A 19,837-nucleotide genomic window follows, 5' to 3' on the forward strand; every position below is an offset into this window, starting at 1 on the left:
GTCCAGGTACTGCCAGCCAAATCAACAAATCTAGATCCAACTGTGGGGTTCCACCTGGATTCCGTGTAAATAATTCTCTTCTGTTGTTTGTTTTCAAACTTCTACTGTTTTTAACGTGAGCTGTGTGGGCGGAACACTGCATGCCATGTGACATCAGTGACATCATCGGAACAGCATAGGCTATGACTGTGACATCATAGTGGCCACGTATTACCGGCCAGCACAGCTTGGAGCTATTACTCCCGCGGACAGTCAGAGCAAAGACAGCAGACCTTTTTCTCTCGGATTTTTCCAAAACCAGCTTGGCGATGGCAGAAGCTCAGCAAGAACCTGAGGAACCAATGGAACCTGCGAAACGTTATGAGGAAGTTGCGGAAGCTGTGAACAATGCTAACTATGAGGATCTTGTCGAATACGTCGATGACTTCTCAAAAGGCAGAAAACTTAAATTTCAGAAATTCTGGAAAAGTGAGTGGCAAGAACAGTACGAAGAGGACGAGATATACTGGAAAAATGAGAACATTTCTTTGAATATTATCATCGAGGAGCTCAAGAAAGAAAATGCAAAGCTTCGAACGAAAAATGAAGAATATTTGAGAGAAATTCAGGCCTCAAAAATCCTGTTTGAAGAGCAGCTGGCAACCAAAGAAGCTGAAGATGCTAAGATAATGCGTGAGCAACAGATAACAAACGAGAAGCTTTCAAACCTACTCTCTACTGAAAGCCAACTCTTTGAAGACTTCAAGAATGAAGTGGTGAACAGAGATGAAGCTAATGTCAGATTAGTAAAGAAAATCAAGATACTTAAGCAATGCACGATTGAGAAAACAAGGGAATTTGAATCAGCGTTGACTCTTAAGCAACAAGAGCTTAGTCAGAAAAGTAAGGAAATGAAACAGCAGAAGGTGATAGACGGTATAAAATTAAGAGTTGAAGAAACGGCAAAACGTAATCTGATGAAGGAAAAAAAGGTATATGAGAAAACTATACAGAACCTGGAGGAAACCATTTGTACAGACAAGGAACGAGAGAGCATATTAATAAAAAGGATTAAACAGCTGCAGATGGACGTCAAAGACGCTAAATTGATGTGTGTGAACAGAGCTAAAATGGACAAAGAAGAGCAGAACTCACTCTACAAAGAACTTAGTCGGCGAAACAATTCCATCGCTGAGTTAAAAGAAAAAGAAAAAGAAAAAGAAAAACAAATAAGTAAATTGCACATGAAAATTAAGGAGCTTCAGGGAAGTATACAGAGCTTTGAGAGGGAAATAAAGGGCCTAAAGAAAGAGAGAGGACATCTTTTCGATGTGCTTAAAATGGAACGGTCCAAAAGTGCTATTTTGAAAGTCAGTCTAGATGAAAGAGTTAAAATGTGTGAGGCTCTGGAAGATAAGTTAGAGGCAGAAAAGGAAACACATGCTGCTTTTAACAAGACGCTTCAATCAAAAACCCTTGCATACAATGTTCTCAGCGCGAAACACAAGATCCTGACCACCACTTACAACGGCGTGAAACCAGAGATTGACAGATGCAACATTAAAATCAAACAGCTAGAGAACAAAATCATCTCTATGCAGTGTGACATCCAGAACTGCGTCGATGTTTTTCATTGTCCCAGAGCCTTTTTCCCCTGTTTTGTTCAGCTAAAGGAAAAACACCTGGACAAATCCAAAATGAGCTTAGTCGACACCCAATTTGAAGTGTTTCATCGCTACATTAACAAGCTCAAGAATATATTCGGTGACACCGTCGCTAGTCAAAAGAGAGACGTGAAGAATTTGAACAAAGTGTTGTATAACATACAGCATACCCAGTTGATAGATATGACGCGATACAACGCTGCTACCGAAAATTACGGAAAATTGGAAGAGGAAAAGAAAACTCTGGAGATTAGGTTGAGAAAAGTGGAGACAGAGCTTAAAATACAAAAGCATCCTACCATTTCCAAAGTCAAGAACTGGATCAACAAACTTTTCAAACGAAAGGCCCACCCAGCACGAAACTTCACAGAGGAGGCAGTAATCGAAGCGGCCAAGCCCCCTCCTTGCCTTGAGACGGTCCTGCGGGCCTGTTCAGCTCCAGCAACAGTTGACACATTTGAACCTGTGTCGGACAAACGCTGTTTACCTTCACCTGAAACCTCCCCACCAAGTCCCCTCTTACACCATGTGAACTTTATTCCAGACAGTGTCTAGGTAAGGGAAAATATTTTTGGGTAATACTGCAATAAATTGGCCTTAGAGGGATTAAATAATGCTGGAAATTACACCGATATATTTCCCTGACCTCACTTTTAGAAAGTGTGGTTTTCACCATGCAATTTTTTTTTTTTTTAAAGGATCTAAATTTATTTATATAGAAATTTTCAGAAAGTCGTACCAAAAACAAAATGCTTTAGAGAGAAAAAAGCCATGTTCTCGCGCTCGGTTTTACCACATTAAAACAGTGCTAAATTAAAACTAACCTAACCGAAGTAGGTTTTCTCAAGGGGTTTCTCTAAAATAAAAGAAACTTAACTAAAACTAACCTTATATAAATAGGCTTTCTCCGCGTGCTCCAGGTTTTTCAACAATCACAACGGCGGCAAAATTAAAACTATCCTCATAGATTGGGTTTTCGCCGGGTGCTCCGGTTTTCTCCCAGTATAAAAAACTAATATCATGTTAACTGCTATTTTCTGATTAGGAAGATTAGAAAAAACAATATAAACACATAGATGTCACCTGGAGCCCCAAAGCACACGTCAGTATCGTCACCTTCCTTTCCCGGGGGAGGGTTTCATTAATTGGCACTATATAAATAAAGTTTAATTGAATTGAACTGACTTCACCTTTAGAAAGCGTAGTTTTCACCATGCAATTTTCTTAAAGAATCAAAATTTAGTTATATAAAAATTTTCAAAAAGTCAGACCAAAAACAAAATCCTTTAGAGAGAAAAAAGCCATGTTCTCGCGCTCGGTTTTACTACATTAAAACAATGCTAAATTAAAACTAACCTTACCGAAGTAGATTTACTCAAGGGTTTTTCTAAAAGAAAAGAAACTAAACTAAAACTAACCTTATAAAAATAAAATTTCTCCGCGTGCTCCAGGTTTTTCAACAATCAAAACGGCGGCAAAATTAAAACTATCCACATAGAGTGGGTTTTCTCCGGGCGCTTCGGTTTTCTCCCAGAATATTAAAAAAATATATCATGTTAATTGTTATTTTCTGTTTAGGAAGATTAGAAAAACGATATAAACACATAGATGTCACCTGGAGCCCCAAAGCACACGTTAGTATTGTAACCTTCCTTTCAAAGTGAATACGCCACACACTGAATATGCTACGGTGACCAAATCGTCACTTTTATGTCCACTTTTCACATTCTCTCCCATTCATAGATTAATAAACCGGATGTGGGTGTAATATTTTCAGAAGATTTAAAGCATAGCATGTTACCCGAATATTACTAAAGATTGCGGTTTGCCTTTGCACTCCAGGCCTGGGTGCAGGGCTGGGTTGTATTTCTCTCTCTCTTCTCTGCAGGGCGTGACGGGCAGGTGCTCCTCATCTCTGCTAGTTAGAGCCCTTCTTAAGGAGCGGAGACCAGGAAGAGGGCGTCAGTTCTTTCTCGCTTCCAGCATGGCACATAACCGAACTAACTGTTCCGAGTTTCCGCCGAGCCAGACCTAATACTGTGTCTCTATTTTCCCTTTAGAACCATTTCTAGTGATGGGTCGATGAGGCGTCATGAAGCGTTTCGACACATTGCCAAACTGTATTGATACTGTGTCACTGAATACTGACACCTGCTGGACGTTTAAAATCACTACAGGCAACCAGTTGACAGTTAACTGACACTGATTTGAGTATACAGAATAATACAATTTAAGTCATTGTATGTTGCATTGTAATATTTAATATTTTCATTTTAATTTCAAATATCTAGTGTGTATAATAGTGTGTTATTTTTTTTTTTTTAGGTACAGCCAAAAAATAATGTGAACCTGTATCATAAGGTAATAACCTCTGAGTAAACATGTTGTGAATGAGGATGCTTGTGGAATGACATTTTTCTTTACAAATTTTTATTCAAAAATTAAGTTGTTTCAACGTTTTGATATTGATTCTGTTATGCTTTTTTGATAGCACTTCTCCAGGTGTAGAAACAGATGACGCTGGAGTGCAGAGAAATTGTAATGGAAGATGGAAGAGGTTCGGACAGACTCTTTTGGTTTTTCCAGTATATCATAGGATCTTGGGACCCTCTGCCAAGTACCTCCTGGATAGCATCAGCTGTGGCACTGTGGGTCTGCCCGCCCACTTCGATGTCAAGATGTTGCCAAATGTTATCTAAAAAGAACAAACTGGCATTTTAGTACATGATTTACAAACAACCAACTGCTCAATAACATGCCTGAAGTGGGGGCAGAGAGCTTTTGTGAAGACGGTCCTAGCTGGGGCTCATTTGGGGTCGTCAAATAATTAATTTCAATATTCTCAACCGCCATGCGTCGAGGTGGCATGGCTCTGGTTCTAGAACCAGTCTCCTTGAGAGGGGCTGGACATTCTTCCACTCTGGAGTTGCCCCTGGTGAGAGGCACCGAGCTGGGGTTGGCATACTTGTTGCCCTTTATCTTGGTGCCGTCGTGCATCGGTGGGCGGAATACTTCGAAGACCTCCCTAATCCCACCAACACGTCTTCCATTGCGGAAGCAGAGCCTGAGGACTCTGGGTCGGGTTCTCCCATCTCTGGTGCTGGGGTTGCAGAGGTTGTTAAAAAGCTCCTCGGTGGCAAGGCCCCGGGGGTGGATGAGATTCGCCCTGAGTACCTTAAGGCTCTGGATGTTGTGGGGCTGTGTTGGTTAACGCGGCTCTGCAACATTGCGTGGACATCGGAGGCAGTTCCCCTGGATTGGCAGACTGGGGTGGTGGTCCCCCTATTTAAAAAGGGGGACCGGAGGGTGTGTTCCAACTACAGAGTAATCACACTCTTAAGCCTCCCTGGTAAGGTCTATTCGGGGGTCCTGGAAAGGAGGGTCCGTCGGATAGTCGAATCTCGGATTCAGGAAGAGCAGTGTGGTTTTCGTCCTGGCTTTGGGTCGTGACCGAAAAGAACGAGATCCCGGATACAAGCGGCTGAAATGAGTTTTCTCCTTAGTGTGTCTGGGCTCTCCCTTAGAGATAGGGTGAGGAGCTCAGTCATCCGGGGAGGACTCAGAGTAGAGCCGCTGCTCCTCCACGTCGAGAGGAGCCAGTTGAGGTGGCTCGGGCATCTGGTCAGGATGCCTCCTGGACACCTCCCTGGTGAGGTGTTCCGGGCACGTCCCACCGGGAGGAGGCCCAGGGGAAGACCCAGGACACGCTGGAGGGACTATGTCTCCCGGCTGGCCTGGGAACGCCTTGGGATTCCTCCTGAGGAGCTGGCCCAAGTGGCTGGGGAGAGGGACGTCTGAGCCTCCCTACTGAAGCTGCTACCCCCGCGACCCGACCCTGGATAAGCGGAAGACAATGGATGGATGGATGGATGGATATATATATATGTATATATATATATATATATATATATATATATATATATATATATATATATATATATATATATGGTTTGGCTGACAGTTGATCTTTGCTTTGTTGGAGTAAAGAAGTGTATGAACCTACCTCCTTTGTGTCATCCTTTTCCACTCCACAAACCTATTTATTTTCGGCACTAATGGGGTACTCTACAATATCTGTGTTGTGCTCACAATAACCAGTAAAATTCAAGTCAACCATCATTAATATATGCAAATCACTGACAAGGAGGGGCTAGCAGTTTTGCTAATTTTATTTTTTTGTCTCCACATTATTCCTCTAGTGGTAACTTTAAAACAAAACATATTTAGTGAAGGTTTATGGCAATACTGGTAACTTTTTTGGAAACTTTGGCCACTCTGCAACCAAAAGCATTGATAAGCAGCTTGGTCATTGTGCGACAGCCACTCCTAGCTGCAGTTGGCAAAGAAGATTTTTGGACCTCCCTGTTCAGACTGCAAATGGAGCAAGCATGCCTGACATGTATTTCATTTATTTATTTTCTCTTCTTTTTTTTTTTTTAGTTCAGAACAGTGGTCTTCACAGTCAGTTCTTAAAGGTCTGGGTTCTTCAAGTTTTCCATGCTCCCTCGATTGAACACACCTAAATCAAATCAGCTCTTCATTACCAGGCCTCTGAAGAGCAAGGTGACATGAAGGAAGTAATTAAGTCATATCAAACAACTGTGTTGGAGCAAGGAAACATTCAAAATCTGCAGAGTTCTGGCTCTTGAGGCCTGGAGCCTGAAACACCTGCTATAGTCTGTCAGTTAATATTGTAAAAAAAATTGTTCCAGTCAAAAATGTCTACGTTTTTCTTAACTTGTTTTAGGCTCCTATGTGGACAGTGATGTTAAAAACTATTCATCTGTTGTGATCCTGATCAAATGCCCAAAAGACCTCAACTAACCTCTTTCTTTGCTAAGTAAAAATGGACTCTAAGCTCTCTATGTATGACAAAGTTCTTCCCTTTATGCAAAGGAAGCTTATTTTAGCTTCTTGAATCCAGAATCCTTTTATTTCAGTCAAGGATGAACTCTCTCCTATGATCTCCAAATCATAGGAGAGAGTTTCAATGTAGAACGGTAAATCAACACCTTTACTTTTTGAATCAGCTCCTTTTTCACAAGAACTAATGAATACATAACTGCTCAGATCTGATATTTTATCTTCCATTATCTTACAATTACTCATGAGCAAGACATCTAATTGCATAATCTTCTAAAACACCTATTATACCATATTCTCATGCTCAGAAGAGTTTTCTCTCATGCTGGCCATTTACATTTATATGTGATCCGCTCATTTGCAAAAAGCAAGAAACAGGCCCTGATGTTCTCAAACCAAACCAAACACCCTCCACTCTCTATTCACAACTTGTAATCTTGCTTTTTGACCATCGCAGACAGGAGCAGGGACAAGGGCGGCCATCGTGTGGACCAACCTTCACTAACAACAGGTTTGACTTTTTCCAAAACTTAGCACTAGAACGCAGAATAAACAGATCCATGGCATACCTTCCTCAAGAGCACTTTTTCCACTTAGGCCTAGGTCACAGCTGTCCTCATTTCACCGTGAGTAAACAATGTCTACCACAAACACTTCAGTGTGAGAAAAAGGACAAAAAAGTCTTGATATCAAGCGGTTGGTGTTTTCCTGTATTTCTGGCTCGAATGCAGCGATATTGCAAAATAATTTATGAAAATGCTGGTGATTGGTTTGTTGACATTTATGGTGGAATAGAATGGATATTGGCAGTCTGCCATTACCCTTTCACCTCTTTTCTAACACAGATCACTGCTTCTATGCTCTTTCTGTGTGTGTGCTCTTACTTCTCAAAGCCCGATGGGTCATGGCAGATGGCCGCTCACACTGAGCCTGCTTCAGCTGGAGATTTCTTACTGTCAAAGGGCAGTTCTCCTTTCCACTGTCGCTACTTGAATGCTCGGAGTGAAAGATTGCAGTACAGTCAACGGCACATTGCAAGCAACTGTCCACTGTCACTACGTGCTCTTCTTGGGGGGGTTAATGCTGCAAGTCAATGACTCAATGCAATCTGCTTGGTTTCCTTAGACAGAAACATTTTAACCAATCTGTCTGTATGATTTTATCAGATTTACTTTATAAAGTGCCTTGAGATTACATGTAATAACATCTATATAACATCAGTTGATATAAGTCATACCTGGAAAATGACATTTGGAAAAGGGAAAATATATAAGGATATGATATAAAGCAGTGCTAAACTGGAGGTTTGGGACTGTCCCTCCTCCTGCCTCCAGCCTTTTTCTCTTAGCCAACCCTGAAGTAGGAGAGTCCTCAAATCCCTCTCTTATATTTGGGTGTTGATTAAGAAGAAGAACGTATGCTAGAAATATTATAATTTAGGACAGAAATAAAAATCTATAACAAAAATGTTGACTGGCTTACCTGTGTGGTGATTGTAGGCATTGCCCAGATTTGTTATCACTGTGTAATAACAAATCTGGGCTGCAATAGGTGGAAATGGGCCCATTTTCACCTATTGCAGCACCGAATGCTATCTTGGATGTTACTAAAATAAATAAATAAAGATATATATATATATATATATATATATATATATATATATATATATATATATATATATATATATATATATATATATGTGTGTGTGTGTGTGTGTGTGTGTGTGTGTGTGTGTGTATAAAGTAGCTAAACCACTTATTTGTCAAAATATTTTTTCATTCAGAAAATAGGTTTCATTTTACCTTTCTTCTTCAGTTGTAGAACCTGTTTTCAGTCTCCTTAGGTCTTGTTTCCAAACCTTCTTGTTTCTCCTTCATGTCCCCAAACTCTTTGAAGAACTTGCACATATCAGGAAAGCATGACTCTGTTTCAGGTACAACATCCTGGGCCAATGTTAGACTATACAGAACCACGCTAAGAACCAAAATGTGACATTGATCCTGGTTGTGTTACGGTACCACTGGAAATAAAGACTAATATGGTTGTGGTGCTTGCTGCTTTTTATGAAGTTTTCGGATACTTGGTTAATGTTTAAAAACCATTGTGAATGGTCTGTTTACGTTCTCAGCAATTTTACAGAAATGAAACGGTTATTTAGGTCAGTGTTTGTGTTAACATTTTATTTTAAATAATAGACCTAAATATCACTAGATGATAGATAGATAGATAGATAGATAGATAGATAGATAGATAGATAGATAGATAGATAGATAGATAGATAGATAGATAGATAGATAGATAGATAGATAGATAGATAGATAGATAGATAGATAGATAGATAGATAGATAGATAGATAGATAGATAGATAGATAGTCAGTCAGAGTGGTTTCACCCAGCGAGCCGGGGCTACACCTGTTTAAGTCTGCTTCTGCATACCTGCCTCATCAGCCACTATTCATCCATCAAGTCTAGTTCTGTCTGCCTGCTTTTCACCCACTACTCATCTAGTTCAATAAACCTTTTAAAACGTAACTCTGTCTGGCTGAATATTGGGTTCTCGGGACAATATCCTGAACAGTCAAGCCGTTGAGCAAACTCTCCAGTAAACCTTTTTTTTTTTTGTCATTTTCATCTAAAAAAAATCAGAGAACACATGGTGTACTCACATGCCTTTTCTTAATCTTCCAAGGCACCAAGCAACAAAATTCTCCATATGTTTCTTGTCTGTAGCAGAAAAGCGCTGCCGCATCATGGATAATAGTGACGCATCATAAAGTCCCGCCTCCCGCGCTGTGATTGGTCCGGTCTGTTTTGGGCCGGAGGGAATGTAGCCTTAAGGAGGAAATACACCAGACGTATTCTAGCGTGTAAGCACAGCAAAGCAGCATACTGGGGACCCACACTTAGGTTAGCTTTTCATTTGAATCAGTCAATAGATTTACACTAGAAGCATAATACGCACGTATACGCTCCTGTTTTGGCACGGAATGAACGGGAATACAACATCCTGTGTCAAAGTTCACTACCAAAAGTATCCCAAAATAATACTCGAGTCTCATTTCAGCCAAAAGGTGGTAGAAGTCACCTTGTTGTTGATGCTGTGGATTGATGTGACACACCCATTTCTGCTGAGCACTCTGCCTTTCCTCTCTCAACACTTTGTCAACTAGCAGAAGGAAGGCCAAGGTGCGCCTTCTACTTGCTGCACTTTCCATGTGGCCAAAGTTCTTCTCTGTGCAGAAACACGCCGCGGTGGAGCTTACTTTGCAGCGTCTGATGTAAAATTTATGCTTTTACTCGCCCAGTGTATTTCCTCTATGTAAGTCAGTCTGGCTGACCAGGCTAGGCATGAGTCATACGCAGAGTATCAGAGACAGATTTGCTCAAGAGGTGGATCGATAGGTCGGTGTTTAGAATCAGAGGCCAACAGGAGAGTCTGACAGGGGCAAGACAAAAGGGCTAGAATGCAGAGAACAACAGATTACTAGAACAGATTACTGGATCAATGTGTGCTTCTGTGCTTTTTTGTTTCTCTTGTTGTGTCTCTGTTCTGTCTTCTGTAACCCCAGTCGGTCGAGGCAGATGACCGTTCATACTGAGCCCGGTTCTGCCGGAGGTTTCCTTCCCGTTAATGGGGAGTTTTTCTTTCCACTGTCGCTTCATGCTTGCTCAGTATGAGGGATTGCAGCAAAGCCATGTACAATGCAGTCGACTCTTGCTGTAGATCTATGGTTCCCCAGGAGTGAATGCTGCTTGTTGGGACTTTGATGCAATCAGCTGGTTCCCTTATATAGGACATTTTTGACCAATCTGTATAATCTGACTGATTTTGACTTTGTAAAGTGCCTTGAGATGACATGTTTTATGAATTGGCGCTATATAAATAAAATTGAATTGAACTGAATTGAACACTGGTTCTAGCAGGCAATCAGAGAATACGGGATGGTCTATTCACATGATGGCTTTGAAGATTCTGCCAGAGACTCATTGGCTATGTTTACATGGTCAAAATTTCCTTATCGAATTAAAATGTATTTGGATTAAATAACAAAAATAAAATCAGAATGTTCTGTTTATATTGGCACAGAATCAATTAATCTGCTCATGCACCCAGTGTTGCATAAAGTACTGAAATTTCGGAGTCAAGTAAAAGTATAAGTACCTACCCCAAAATATGACTTAAGTAAAAGTCGAAGTCACTGACTAAAATGTTACTTGAGTAAAAGTCTTAAAGTATCTGAAATGTCTTGTACTTGAGTATTAAAATTACTGTAAAAATAGATGTACTCAAGTAATGTAATAAAAAGTAAAACAAAGCAAATGCAGTTTGAATTACATTTTTAAGATGTTGGTAAACCTTGAAAGTCAAATTTCCTCAAAATAATATAAACAACCAAGTGCAGGAGAAATTTAGACAGAAAATACTACCTTTCAGTTTTCTTTCTTCGTACAGAACCATTAGTTTAAAAAAGAGATTAGGTTTTTATTGATAAAATGTGTTATACTTCAGAATTAAATGGTATTTTGAGATATTAACGTTGGTTACTTACATTTCTCAAGTTCAACAAATCAAAACTCTATCTCCTGCTTCTGTTCAGAACTGCACTCAGCAGCCTTGCAGCTAACATTTAGTTTCTTAACTGGGACTAGTTTCGTAGTCTAGCAGTGTCCCAGTATGATTCAAAACTGAACTCTCTCGCGCTCCAAGCTCGCACGCACATACACGCACACACCTGCAATAGAAAACAGCCTATCAGGAAGAGGGAAGGCTGGATTTAAGGCAGCACAACCAATGAGAGTGGAGTTAAAGGTTGGTGTCTAACTTGTCAATCAAAGACCAGGCGCGTTAGTGATTGGCTGCATGGAGCACCAGGCCCCGCCCCCGCTGGCCCACAGCAGTGCTTCGGCGAATCTGTGTATGTACGCACATCTGGAAACCTCTCTCTCTCTCTCTCTCTCTCTTTTTATTTTTTTTTTGTAACAAGTAACTAAACCAAACATTGAAAATGTATCGGAGTAAAAGTATGCAATTACGTTCGGAAATATAGTGAAGTAAAAGTAAAAGTTATCAAAAAAATGTATACTCCATAAAAGTATAAAGTACTCCAAAATATACTTAAGTACAGTAGTGAAGTATTTTTACTTCGTTACTATACAACACTGCATGCACCTGTCTTCAAAGCTTCAACTGAGACAGTCATTCACCTTAAAATTGCCTCCCATCTGAATTTGGATCCTCTGTACTGACAATGTTGGCTGGTGACTTCCCCACAAACCTGCAAGGATTAAGCAGATACAGAAAATAGATGAATGTGTAACTCCGTGGTACTTTTGTTTGTTTATTCTTTAGTATTAATATTTGCTGTCATATTGTTTTAGTTTTATGTATAAGGCCCCTTTAAAGGTTAAATACAACATAATTTTACGGTAGCTTTGTAACTTTAATTTCTAGTAGGATTCACGGGTTTTAGACTCTCAGAGTTGCTGCAGAGCCACGGTGTGTCTTTTCTCTTCACATTGTGCACACGGCCTAATTTATCTGCGCCTCCTGATATGTGATGTTTTCCTATCATCAACGGCTAAAACATTCTTGGTGATCCCTGCAAATACGTTCCCTCCTAATTCCTCCATTTGCAAGGTCTTAAAGCAGTGCCACTGCATTCATTGCCCGGCATTGCACCACAGCAATTATTTATTTATTTATTTTATTTATTTATTTTTTCCCCCCTTTTTTTTCTGCACCACAGCATTTAAACATTTATAGCCATCAGTGTGATTGGCTCATGCCTTGCCCAAATTTATGTGTTGATCACATCACCCTGGTGATCATCAGGGAGAGGAATGTGATGGTACCAAATTTTAAAACATTGTGCAGATTTTAAATTAAGATTTAAGTTGATCAAAGGTTTTTTAATTATTTGAATTACCTGATGTGTACTTATGTCTTACAAGCCTAAGCACGAATAATGAATGCTTATGTTGAAGTGAATCTATAATGAAAGCCTGATATGGAGTGAAACTGAACATCTGAGAAAAATCATGATGCAGTGTGGTTTCAATTTCACACCTCACAATCTGGGTCACTAGTTTTCCCTATTTCTAAAACTAGCGTACGCATGAGTCAGAATTTGCTTAAGGGACTGCACATTCTGAAGTCAAATTCGTTTTTTTCTATAGATTTATGCGTGGAAAGTGACATATGCCCGTTTCAAGCCCCATTTTGTGTGCAGAAGCTCACATACCACCATGTTAATATTTATTTAACAAGTGTGCCAAAATGGCAAAATTTGCACACACACACAAAAACAAAGAAACTCGTTATGAACCAAACAGGTAAAACCCTTGAATTTAAAGGGGATGTATATCCTTTTTACTATGGTAATACCTACAATAAGTAAGAACATGTTATTAGCTGTCCTGTTTTATGTTTTTGATGTTATTTTATAAGGCATGGTTTTTCTTTTCTGGTTGGTTCTGTGCATGATGGCTTCAGAAGAGGCTCAGCGAAAGCCACATGCAGCAACCTTGGTGCCTGACTGAAGTCTGACTGATAGTCTGCAGGTGAGGGTGCGGGGTTAGGGGTTCGATTTTTAATAACATTCAACTGACACCACACAAAGGAGGTCCACAGAAGACCTGCTGGGCTATTTTTAGCCTCTCTAGTGCACGCCACAGCGGGCTGGAGATGTTTGACGAAGGAGGCAGTTTGTACAAACCTTCATGTGTGAGTGTGTGTCAGCCTGGCTGCTCTCAAACAAATAGGTGGGCAGTTTTTTTTTTCCTGCAAAGCACACTGGGCTCCTTTCTTCAAATCTAAGCTGTGCTGAAAAGAACTTGTTCACTGCTGCTGGTTCGCTCCTGCTGCATACAGCTCAGCAACCAAAATATGGCCCTGTGTCACATTACAGTGACTCTGTGGGGATATTTAAGATGCTACTCAGACAGCAGTCTGACATAGAACTGAAAACACACACACACACACACACACACCCTAGCCTAGAAAAAAAGTGAGGACCTTATATCAAAGTCCTCACGTTACTAGTAAAATGAGCAAAAAATGTTCAGCTGCAAGTACAAGAACGCACACATACACACAAAGAACGTTTGGACTTTACAATTTTTATTTAAAGGGACAATGTGTATCTAATTTGGCTTTTATTAGCAAGAATCAGGTATTGCTTTCATAAACACATATTCTGCCATTCTTGATTACAGTAGCCAAAAGGGGACAAACTTGTCCCACAAGTGCTATTGAGAGAGCACTTGTCTCCCAGCACTTTGCTTTCAGATTCCCGCTGGCTTTCTGCAATGAGTTAAAAGCAGGAGTAATTCAGATGATATGTAAAGTCAATGTTTGGTCATTTTGTTCTTATTCTCTACAATTAAAGAGATTTAAGCTTTGTTCAAAAATTTGGGTTTGGGTTTAAGCTGTGAACGTATTCCTAATAAATTAAAGAAATGGTGTTTGTGATTAATTTTATTTGGTGGTATGTTTTTATATCTATGCACATACTTTGAACAACAAATAGATGATTAATGAATGAGAGTAAAACTAAATAATAGTAATAATAATAATAATAATAATAATAATAATAATAATAATAATAATAATAATAATAATAATAATAATAATAATAATAATAATGCGATAGACTGGCAACCTGTCCAGGGCGTACCCTGCCTCTCACCCATTGACAGCTGGAGATTGAGATCAGCACCCATTACCCACAAGGCATAGACGTGTTAGAAAATGGATGGATAATAATAATAATAATAATAATAATAATAATAATAATAATAATAATAATATAAAACAAGAACATTTTTAGACGAACAACACTAAGCCATCAGGGTCCTGTTTCAGAAAGCTGGGTCAGTGGATATCCAGAGTAATTTCTGGGGTAAATTCCTGCATACCCTGGCTTTTGCGTTTCAGAAAGCTCAGCAGCCTTGACCCTGATTCAAATTAGGACAACAAATTACTCCGTGAAACAACCCTGCAACCGAGCAGAGTTGTTGGGACAAATCCTGAGTTTTTATTACTTCTAAGCTGAGATCTGCAAAAAGAAGTGTCAGGAAAGGCCTGTGCTTTTCTGGAGGAGTCTGTATGCTGGAACACAAACACGCCACAGAAATCTCTGTCGTGAGAGGCTGATTAAATGTCTTATTATTTCTAGATTCATAGTCATTTTTCACTGCTGTAATTGGTTTATCTCAGTATTCTCAGCCCGCACATCGCTTTTCTAACACAATGAGGGTACGCTCTCAGTTCTGAGCAATTTCTTTGTGCTGCTTTGTTTTTATGCCAATGACAGCTTTTTAATAACGTAGGTGATGCAGAAAATCTTTCAGAAATCTGTCAGAAATGTTACTGTTGCACGCGTTTATAGAAGTTTGATGTTGCTCTATAGTCAGAGACCCACACGACTGACAAAAGAACTACAAAGAATGAAAGCAATCATTTATTCTGGATTAGACTTCCAGCTCTAATTTTCTATTCATATATTTTGGTGTCTGGTTGATATCACCTGTTCTGAAACCAAAAACGCTGAGTATGACAGAGTGAGGTAGAACTACCCAGAGTAGCTGCTTTCTACTCAGGTAGATCAGCTGTTTTTTTCTGAAACTGGGCCCAGGATTATGGAAAGGGAAGAATAAAAACCATGTACATTTAGTGGAGACAGTAAGATCAGCCTTTGGGCTCCATTAGTTTGGCTTCACACAGTCATTCCCTGCTAGATCGCTTCATCTCACTGCCAGCATGTTTGCTCCCAGTGCTTGTGTGCTCGCCCTGCCTGTCCTGTGTTCCTATGCTCGCCCTGCCTGTCCTGTGTTCCTATGCTCGCCCTGCCTGTCCTGTGTTCCTATGCTCGCCCTGCCCTCACTAGTTCTTTGTCTAGTGCCTGTGTGCAAATTTCTGTCTGTTTCTCCTCAGATTTTCTGTCCCCTATCTGTCTCTTTCTTTCTTCTCAACATTTCTATCTGTTATATGTCTCTTTCTCTCCTCTATGTTTGAATCTTCTTTTTGTCATTATTTCCCCTCTCAGTTCCCTTTTCTCTCCTCTGTTTGTTTGCTTCGCCTCTCTCTTTCTCTCTCCTGTCTTATACCTTTGACTTTATTTGTGACATCTCTTTATCTCTCTGCTTTAAATTGTCTTCGCCGTTCACCTTTGTTCCATTCCAATTTAAAATTTCACTTAAGCTTTGAGAAACAATTCAGACCTTTTAAGAATGACTCAGGAAAATTGTGTCTTTTCCCTTGTTTTTTGTTCTGCTTGAGATCCATTAGCTAATGTCCTTTCATGTTCAGATTCATTCTTGTGGGATTTGATTGTGTTTTTAGCTACTTTGCTTACTTTTTTGAAGTATCTTCTGCATCTTCTGATCAATCATTCAGCAGAAAAGCGCTCTCACAGCTGTTTTGCAGGAACAGCTTCCTTTCTAGCAGTGAGCTCATCACCAGAGGCAGCTGATCTAGAGAAGACAGGACCGGGTGTTGCTGGAGCCTGAGCTACAGGTGTCTGCAAATGTTATAAAGATGCAGGTCTAATTTTTCAGAAGTATATCTAAAAAGAGATGAATAAATAGAGGTATTACTGATAATGAGCTATGTGAAGCTTGCCCTGTATCACTCTAAACACAAAGAGCAAGAGTAATGGAGCTAAATTGTACTAACTCAGTTTGCATTTTCATTGTAAAATGCAAGTATTTTCCTTGACTAAAAAAAGTAGGGCTGGGTAATATTGTACTGATATTGTGATTTGAACTAGATGCAGCCTTAGATTTTGATTTTGATGATATTGGGATACAGCATAGGACTAAGTTTTATCATTTTTTACTGTAATATACGCTCGGTAGCGTTATATAAGCTCGTGGTGAATGAAAACAGGTGACACTCATGGCTCCCTTCTGTTGTCATCCTGATGCCATAACGGATATTGTTCCGTGTTCTATTTCAAACATGTTCATATGAACAGAGAAGGTCATTGCTATGATTTTCACATGCCTGTATTTTCTCCATATAGCAACCTGCCGCTGGTGCGCACTGGGCAGTGCTGTTGCAAATCGTGCACAACAAGGACAGACTAATACTGTTATTTAAACATATCAGCATCAACTCGTCCTGAAATTTGATAACTTTGGTCTGAAAAGCCTGGCACTGCAACACTGAAGCGATCGTGTTTACTGGACAGGGGTGATATTTTGCACGTCTTAACTCATTACGCATGTAAGTAAATCGCAATGCGCATATCAGCACATCTTACTGTGGAAGCCATAACCGGAGTCTATTGCTGCATTCTGCTCAAAATGTCGTACCTGATGGGAGATCAGACACTAAACTTGATTTTATTCTGTTTCTATAATGAAGTCTCAAATAACTACTACTTCCAACTGTCTCATTTTTCCTGTTTGTCTATGTGGGTTGTCTTTGGTCATATCTGTTTGTCAGAATGTCAACTACTGTTTGAAAGTGGCTGCAGTGGCTGCTACAATCAATAGCCTCTTACATCATCTAAATGTAATCTCTGTCCAGATATGCAGTAATGTCCAAAATCTTTCAGACCCCCAAAAATGTTTTAAATTAATTAACCAACATGTTTGTTTCTGATTGTAAATGAGACTTTTATCTCCCTAAAGATCATAAACAGTGTGAGCGGAGTATTGATCTTGAAACTATTCTTAACAATTATTATTAGGCATTTTTACGAAGGGGTTGGTTGTTTACAGCATTTTCCCTAAAGGGATAATAAATGGGGGAAAAACCTTGGGAAAACTGCTTTTTGTGTATACTCAGGGTATCTTTTGTCGATGGTTTGAAGCATTTCAGTGTAACAATCCAGCAAAAACAGAATGAATCTGTAAGGAGCAAAAACATTTTCACAGCACTGTGCTGCGGTTTAGAGTGAACTGAGACTGGATCCCGTTATATGTGAAAATGCATAGGGACTCTGGATAAGCTTATTCTGTGATGCAATAAAACGTCGCCCTCACCACTGCATGTGCGGACCCTGGACACATGTATACATCCTCAGGGAGCTGTTATTGCATTTGGGTGGGTTGCTGACGGCTTTACAATGACTGAGTAGCTGTGTCGTGTCCAAACCTGCATCGTTCAGATATCGTTTGCTCTTGATGGTCTTCCCTGAGGCCGACATGTTTAATGGGCGGGCAGGAAGTCCATCCTTTAAAAGAAGCTATTTCTTTACGAGACAAACACAAGCAGTGTCTGTAAAACAGACCATTCAAAGAGATTTACTTCAGATGCTTACTATAATATATAACATGCTGAACGCTGAGGCTGCAGTGTGGAAAGAGACCGTGGGCTTATTATCTCTTGGACATAAGATGTGACAATTTGACACGAGACTCGTTTTGTATGAGTTCATTTCTGTCCTGTTCAGGTATTTTCTGTTTGGTTAATCATGAAACCCAAGTACGTTTCCTTTCATTGACACCAAATGTCATCTGTTTTCTCCTTTTTCATGTTTTTAGCATATGCTGTCCATTTCCTGCTCTATTGTTTTCTCTTTGCCTGACCAATATTCTCTGTGTTCTCCCAGTGGTATTGGAGTTTCTCTCTTTGTCCCCCACATCGTCTCATCATCGTTACTCCAGCTTCTTCTATTTAGTCTTGGGTTCCTGAACTTCCTGCCCCAGCCCTGTGTGGAGCAGGATGAATGGATGAATAGCTGCTCACCAGATAACAAAATGTATTCATGCAACGGACCTGAGCTGATGTCTTTTAGCACAATGGCTCAATACCGGTAAGGGCGACCTAATTTATAAAGGATTTATAAAGGTTGCATACGTAGGAAATGGGGCCTGAAACTTGTATACGTCGGTTTCCATGGAAAGGTTGTAATCTAAAAAAGTAAAATCTGACGGGAAATTGCTTTCCTCACAGTATCTCTGACCCAGGCGTACGCTCCTTTTGTAGACAGGAGAAATTGCAAATGCAGATGGTCAAGTGAATTGCTTCCATACTGCATCAGACGTTCAGCTTCACTCCATATCAGACTATCTAGGTAAGTGAAAATGTTTGGTTGTTCATTATACCGTCCCCCAGCATACTACAAAAAAGGTTGAATGAGGTGGAGTGGAACGCTAGGACCTGGAGGGGGGAACTTCCTTTAGATTTAAAGAGACAGTACCAAAAGTAGTTCTCTCAGACTCACCTCAGAACAGGGATAAAGAGGAACATGGAGATAAATGAATGAGGAATTCAGACCAAAGCATTGCAGTTCCACTGTAGAATACATAAATAAATGCAATGTGAAAAGGAAGAACTGTAAAGCATGACATGTCCCCTTTAAACTTTTATAATCCGTGTAAAACCTTTATGTAGATCCAATGGAGGAACTAACTGAAAACATTGAAGAAAAAGTAATTTGTTGTGAAGCTTTTAATACTTACAGTACATTGTGGGATAGTAATGATGCTAATGGAGAGGTGGTGGAAGAAATAATGGATGTAAGGCAAAGCTAGTTTGTTTAGCACATTTCAGTACAACAATGCCAGGTGCTTTATACAATTAAAACATAGGAAATAAAAACAGGATAAAAGCACATAAAAAATCTATTGGAATAAAATGTAGGAAAACTGAAACAAAACAAACATAGAAAATGGAAACTAAAAGCAAATATTAATGATTTTAAAAGCAGTTGGACTATAAACTTAAACTAATGATGTTTCAGTAAAACAGTTTAACTAGAACAGTCAAAGGTCATTTTAAACAAATGTGTTTTTAATCTTGATTTAAAGGAACTCAGGCTTTCCGCACTTTTACAATTTTCTTGAAGTTTGTTCCAGATAAGTGGAGCATAGGAACTAAATGCTGCTTCTCCATGTTTAGTTCTGGTTCTGGTTCTGCAGAGTAGGCTGGAGCCTGAAGACCTTAGTGGTCTGGATGGTTGATACACTGATAACAAGTCTGTGATGTATTTAGGTGCTAAGCCATTTAAGGATTTATAGACTAACAGAAGTATATTAAAGTCTATTCTCTGAGATACAGGGAGCCAGTGTAATGACTTTAGAACTGGGGTGATGTGCTCTACTTTCTTAGTCTTAGTGAGGACACGGGCAGCAGCGTTCTGGATCAGCTGCAGCTGTCTGATCCACTTTTTAGGCAGTCCTGTGAAAACACCGTTGCAGTAATCAATTCTACTAAAAATAAACGCATGGATTGGTTTTTCCAGATCCTGCTGAGACATCAGTCCTATAATCCTGGGAATGTTCCTCAAGCTGATTTAGAGACTCTCTGTAGGTGCTTCTGAAGGTTGAGGTCTGAGTCCATCAGGTCACAGAGATTTCAGCTCTGGTCTGTGGTTTC

The 19,837-nt window shown here is 39.8% G+C and overlaps 1 protein-coding gene across 1 annotated transcript; it reads left to right on the forward strand.

Moving 5' to 3' along the window:
* Window positions 1-216: 216 nt before the first annotated feature.
* LOC110368470 (chromosome partition protein Smc-like) lies at window positions 217-3,940 on the forward strand. Its single transcript, XM_021315890.2, has 2 exons — window positions 217-2,198; window positions 3,704-3,940. The coding sequence occupies exon 1, from the start codon at window positions 309-311 to the stop codon at window positions 2,196-2,198; it is 1,890 nt and encodes a 629-aa protein (XP_021171565.2). The 5' UTR covers window positions 217-308; the 3' UTR covers window positions 3,704-3,940.
* Window positions 3,941-19,837: the final 15,897 nt, after the last annotated feature.

Source organism: Fundulus heteroclitus, chromosome 14 (genome assembly GCF_011125445.2).
Source record: "Fundulus heteroclitus isolate FHET01 chromosome 14, MU-UCD_Fhet_4.1, whole genome shotgun sequence".
NCBI lineage: Eukaryota > Metazoa > Chordata > Actinopteri > Cyprinodontiformes > Fundulidae > Fundulus > Fundulus heteroclitus.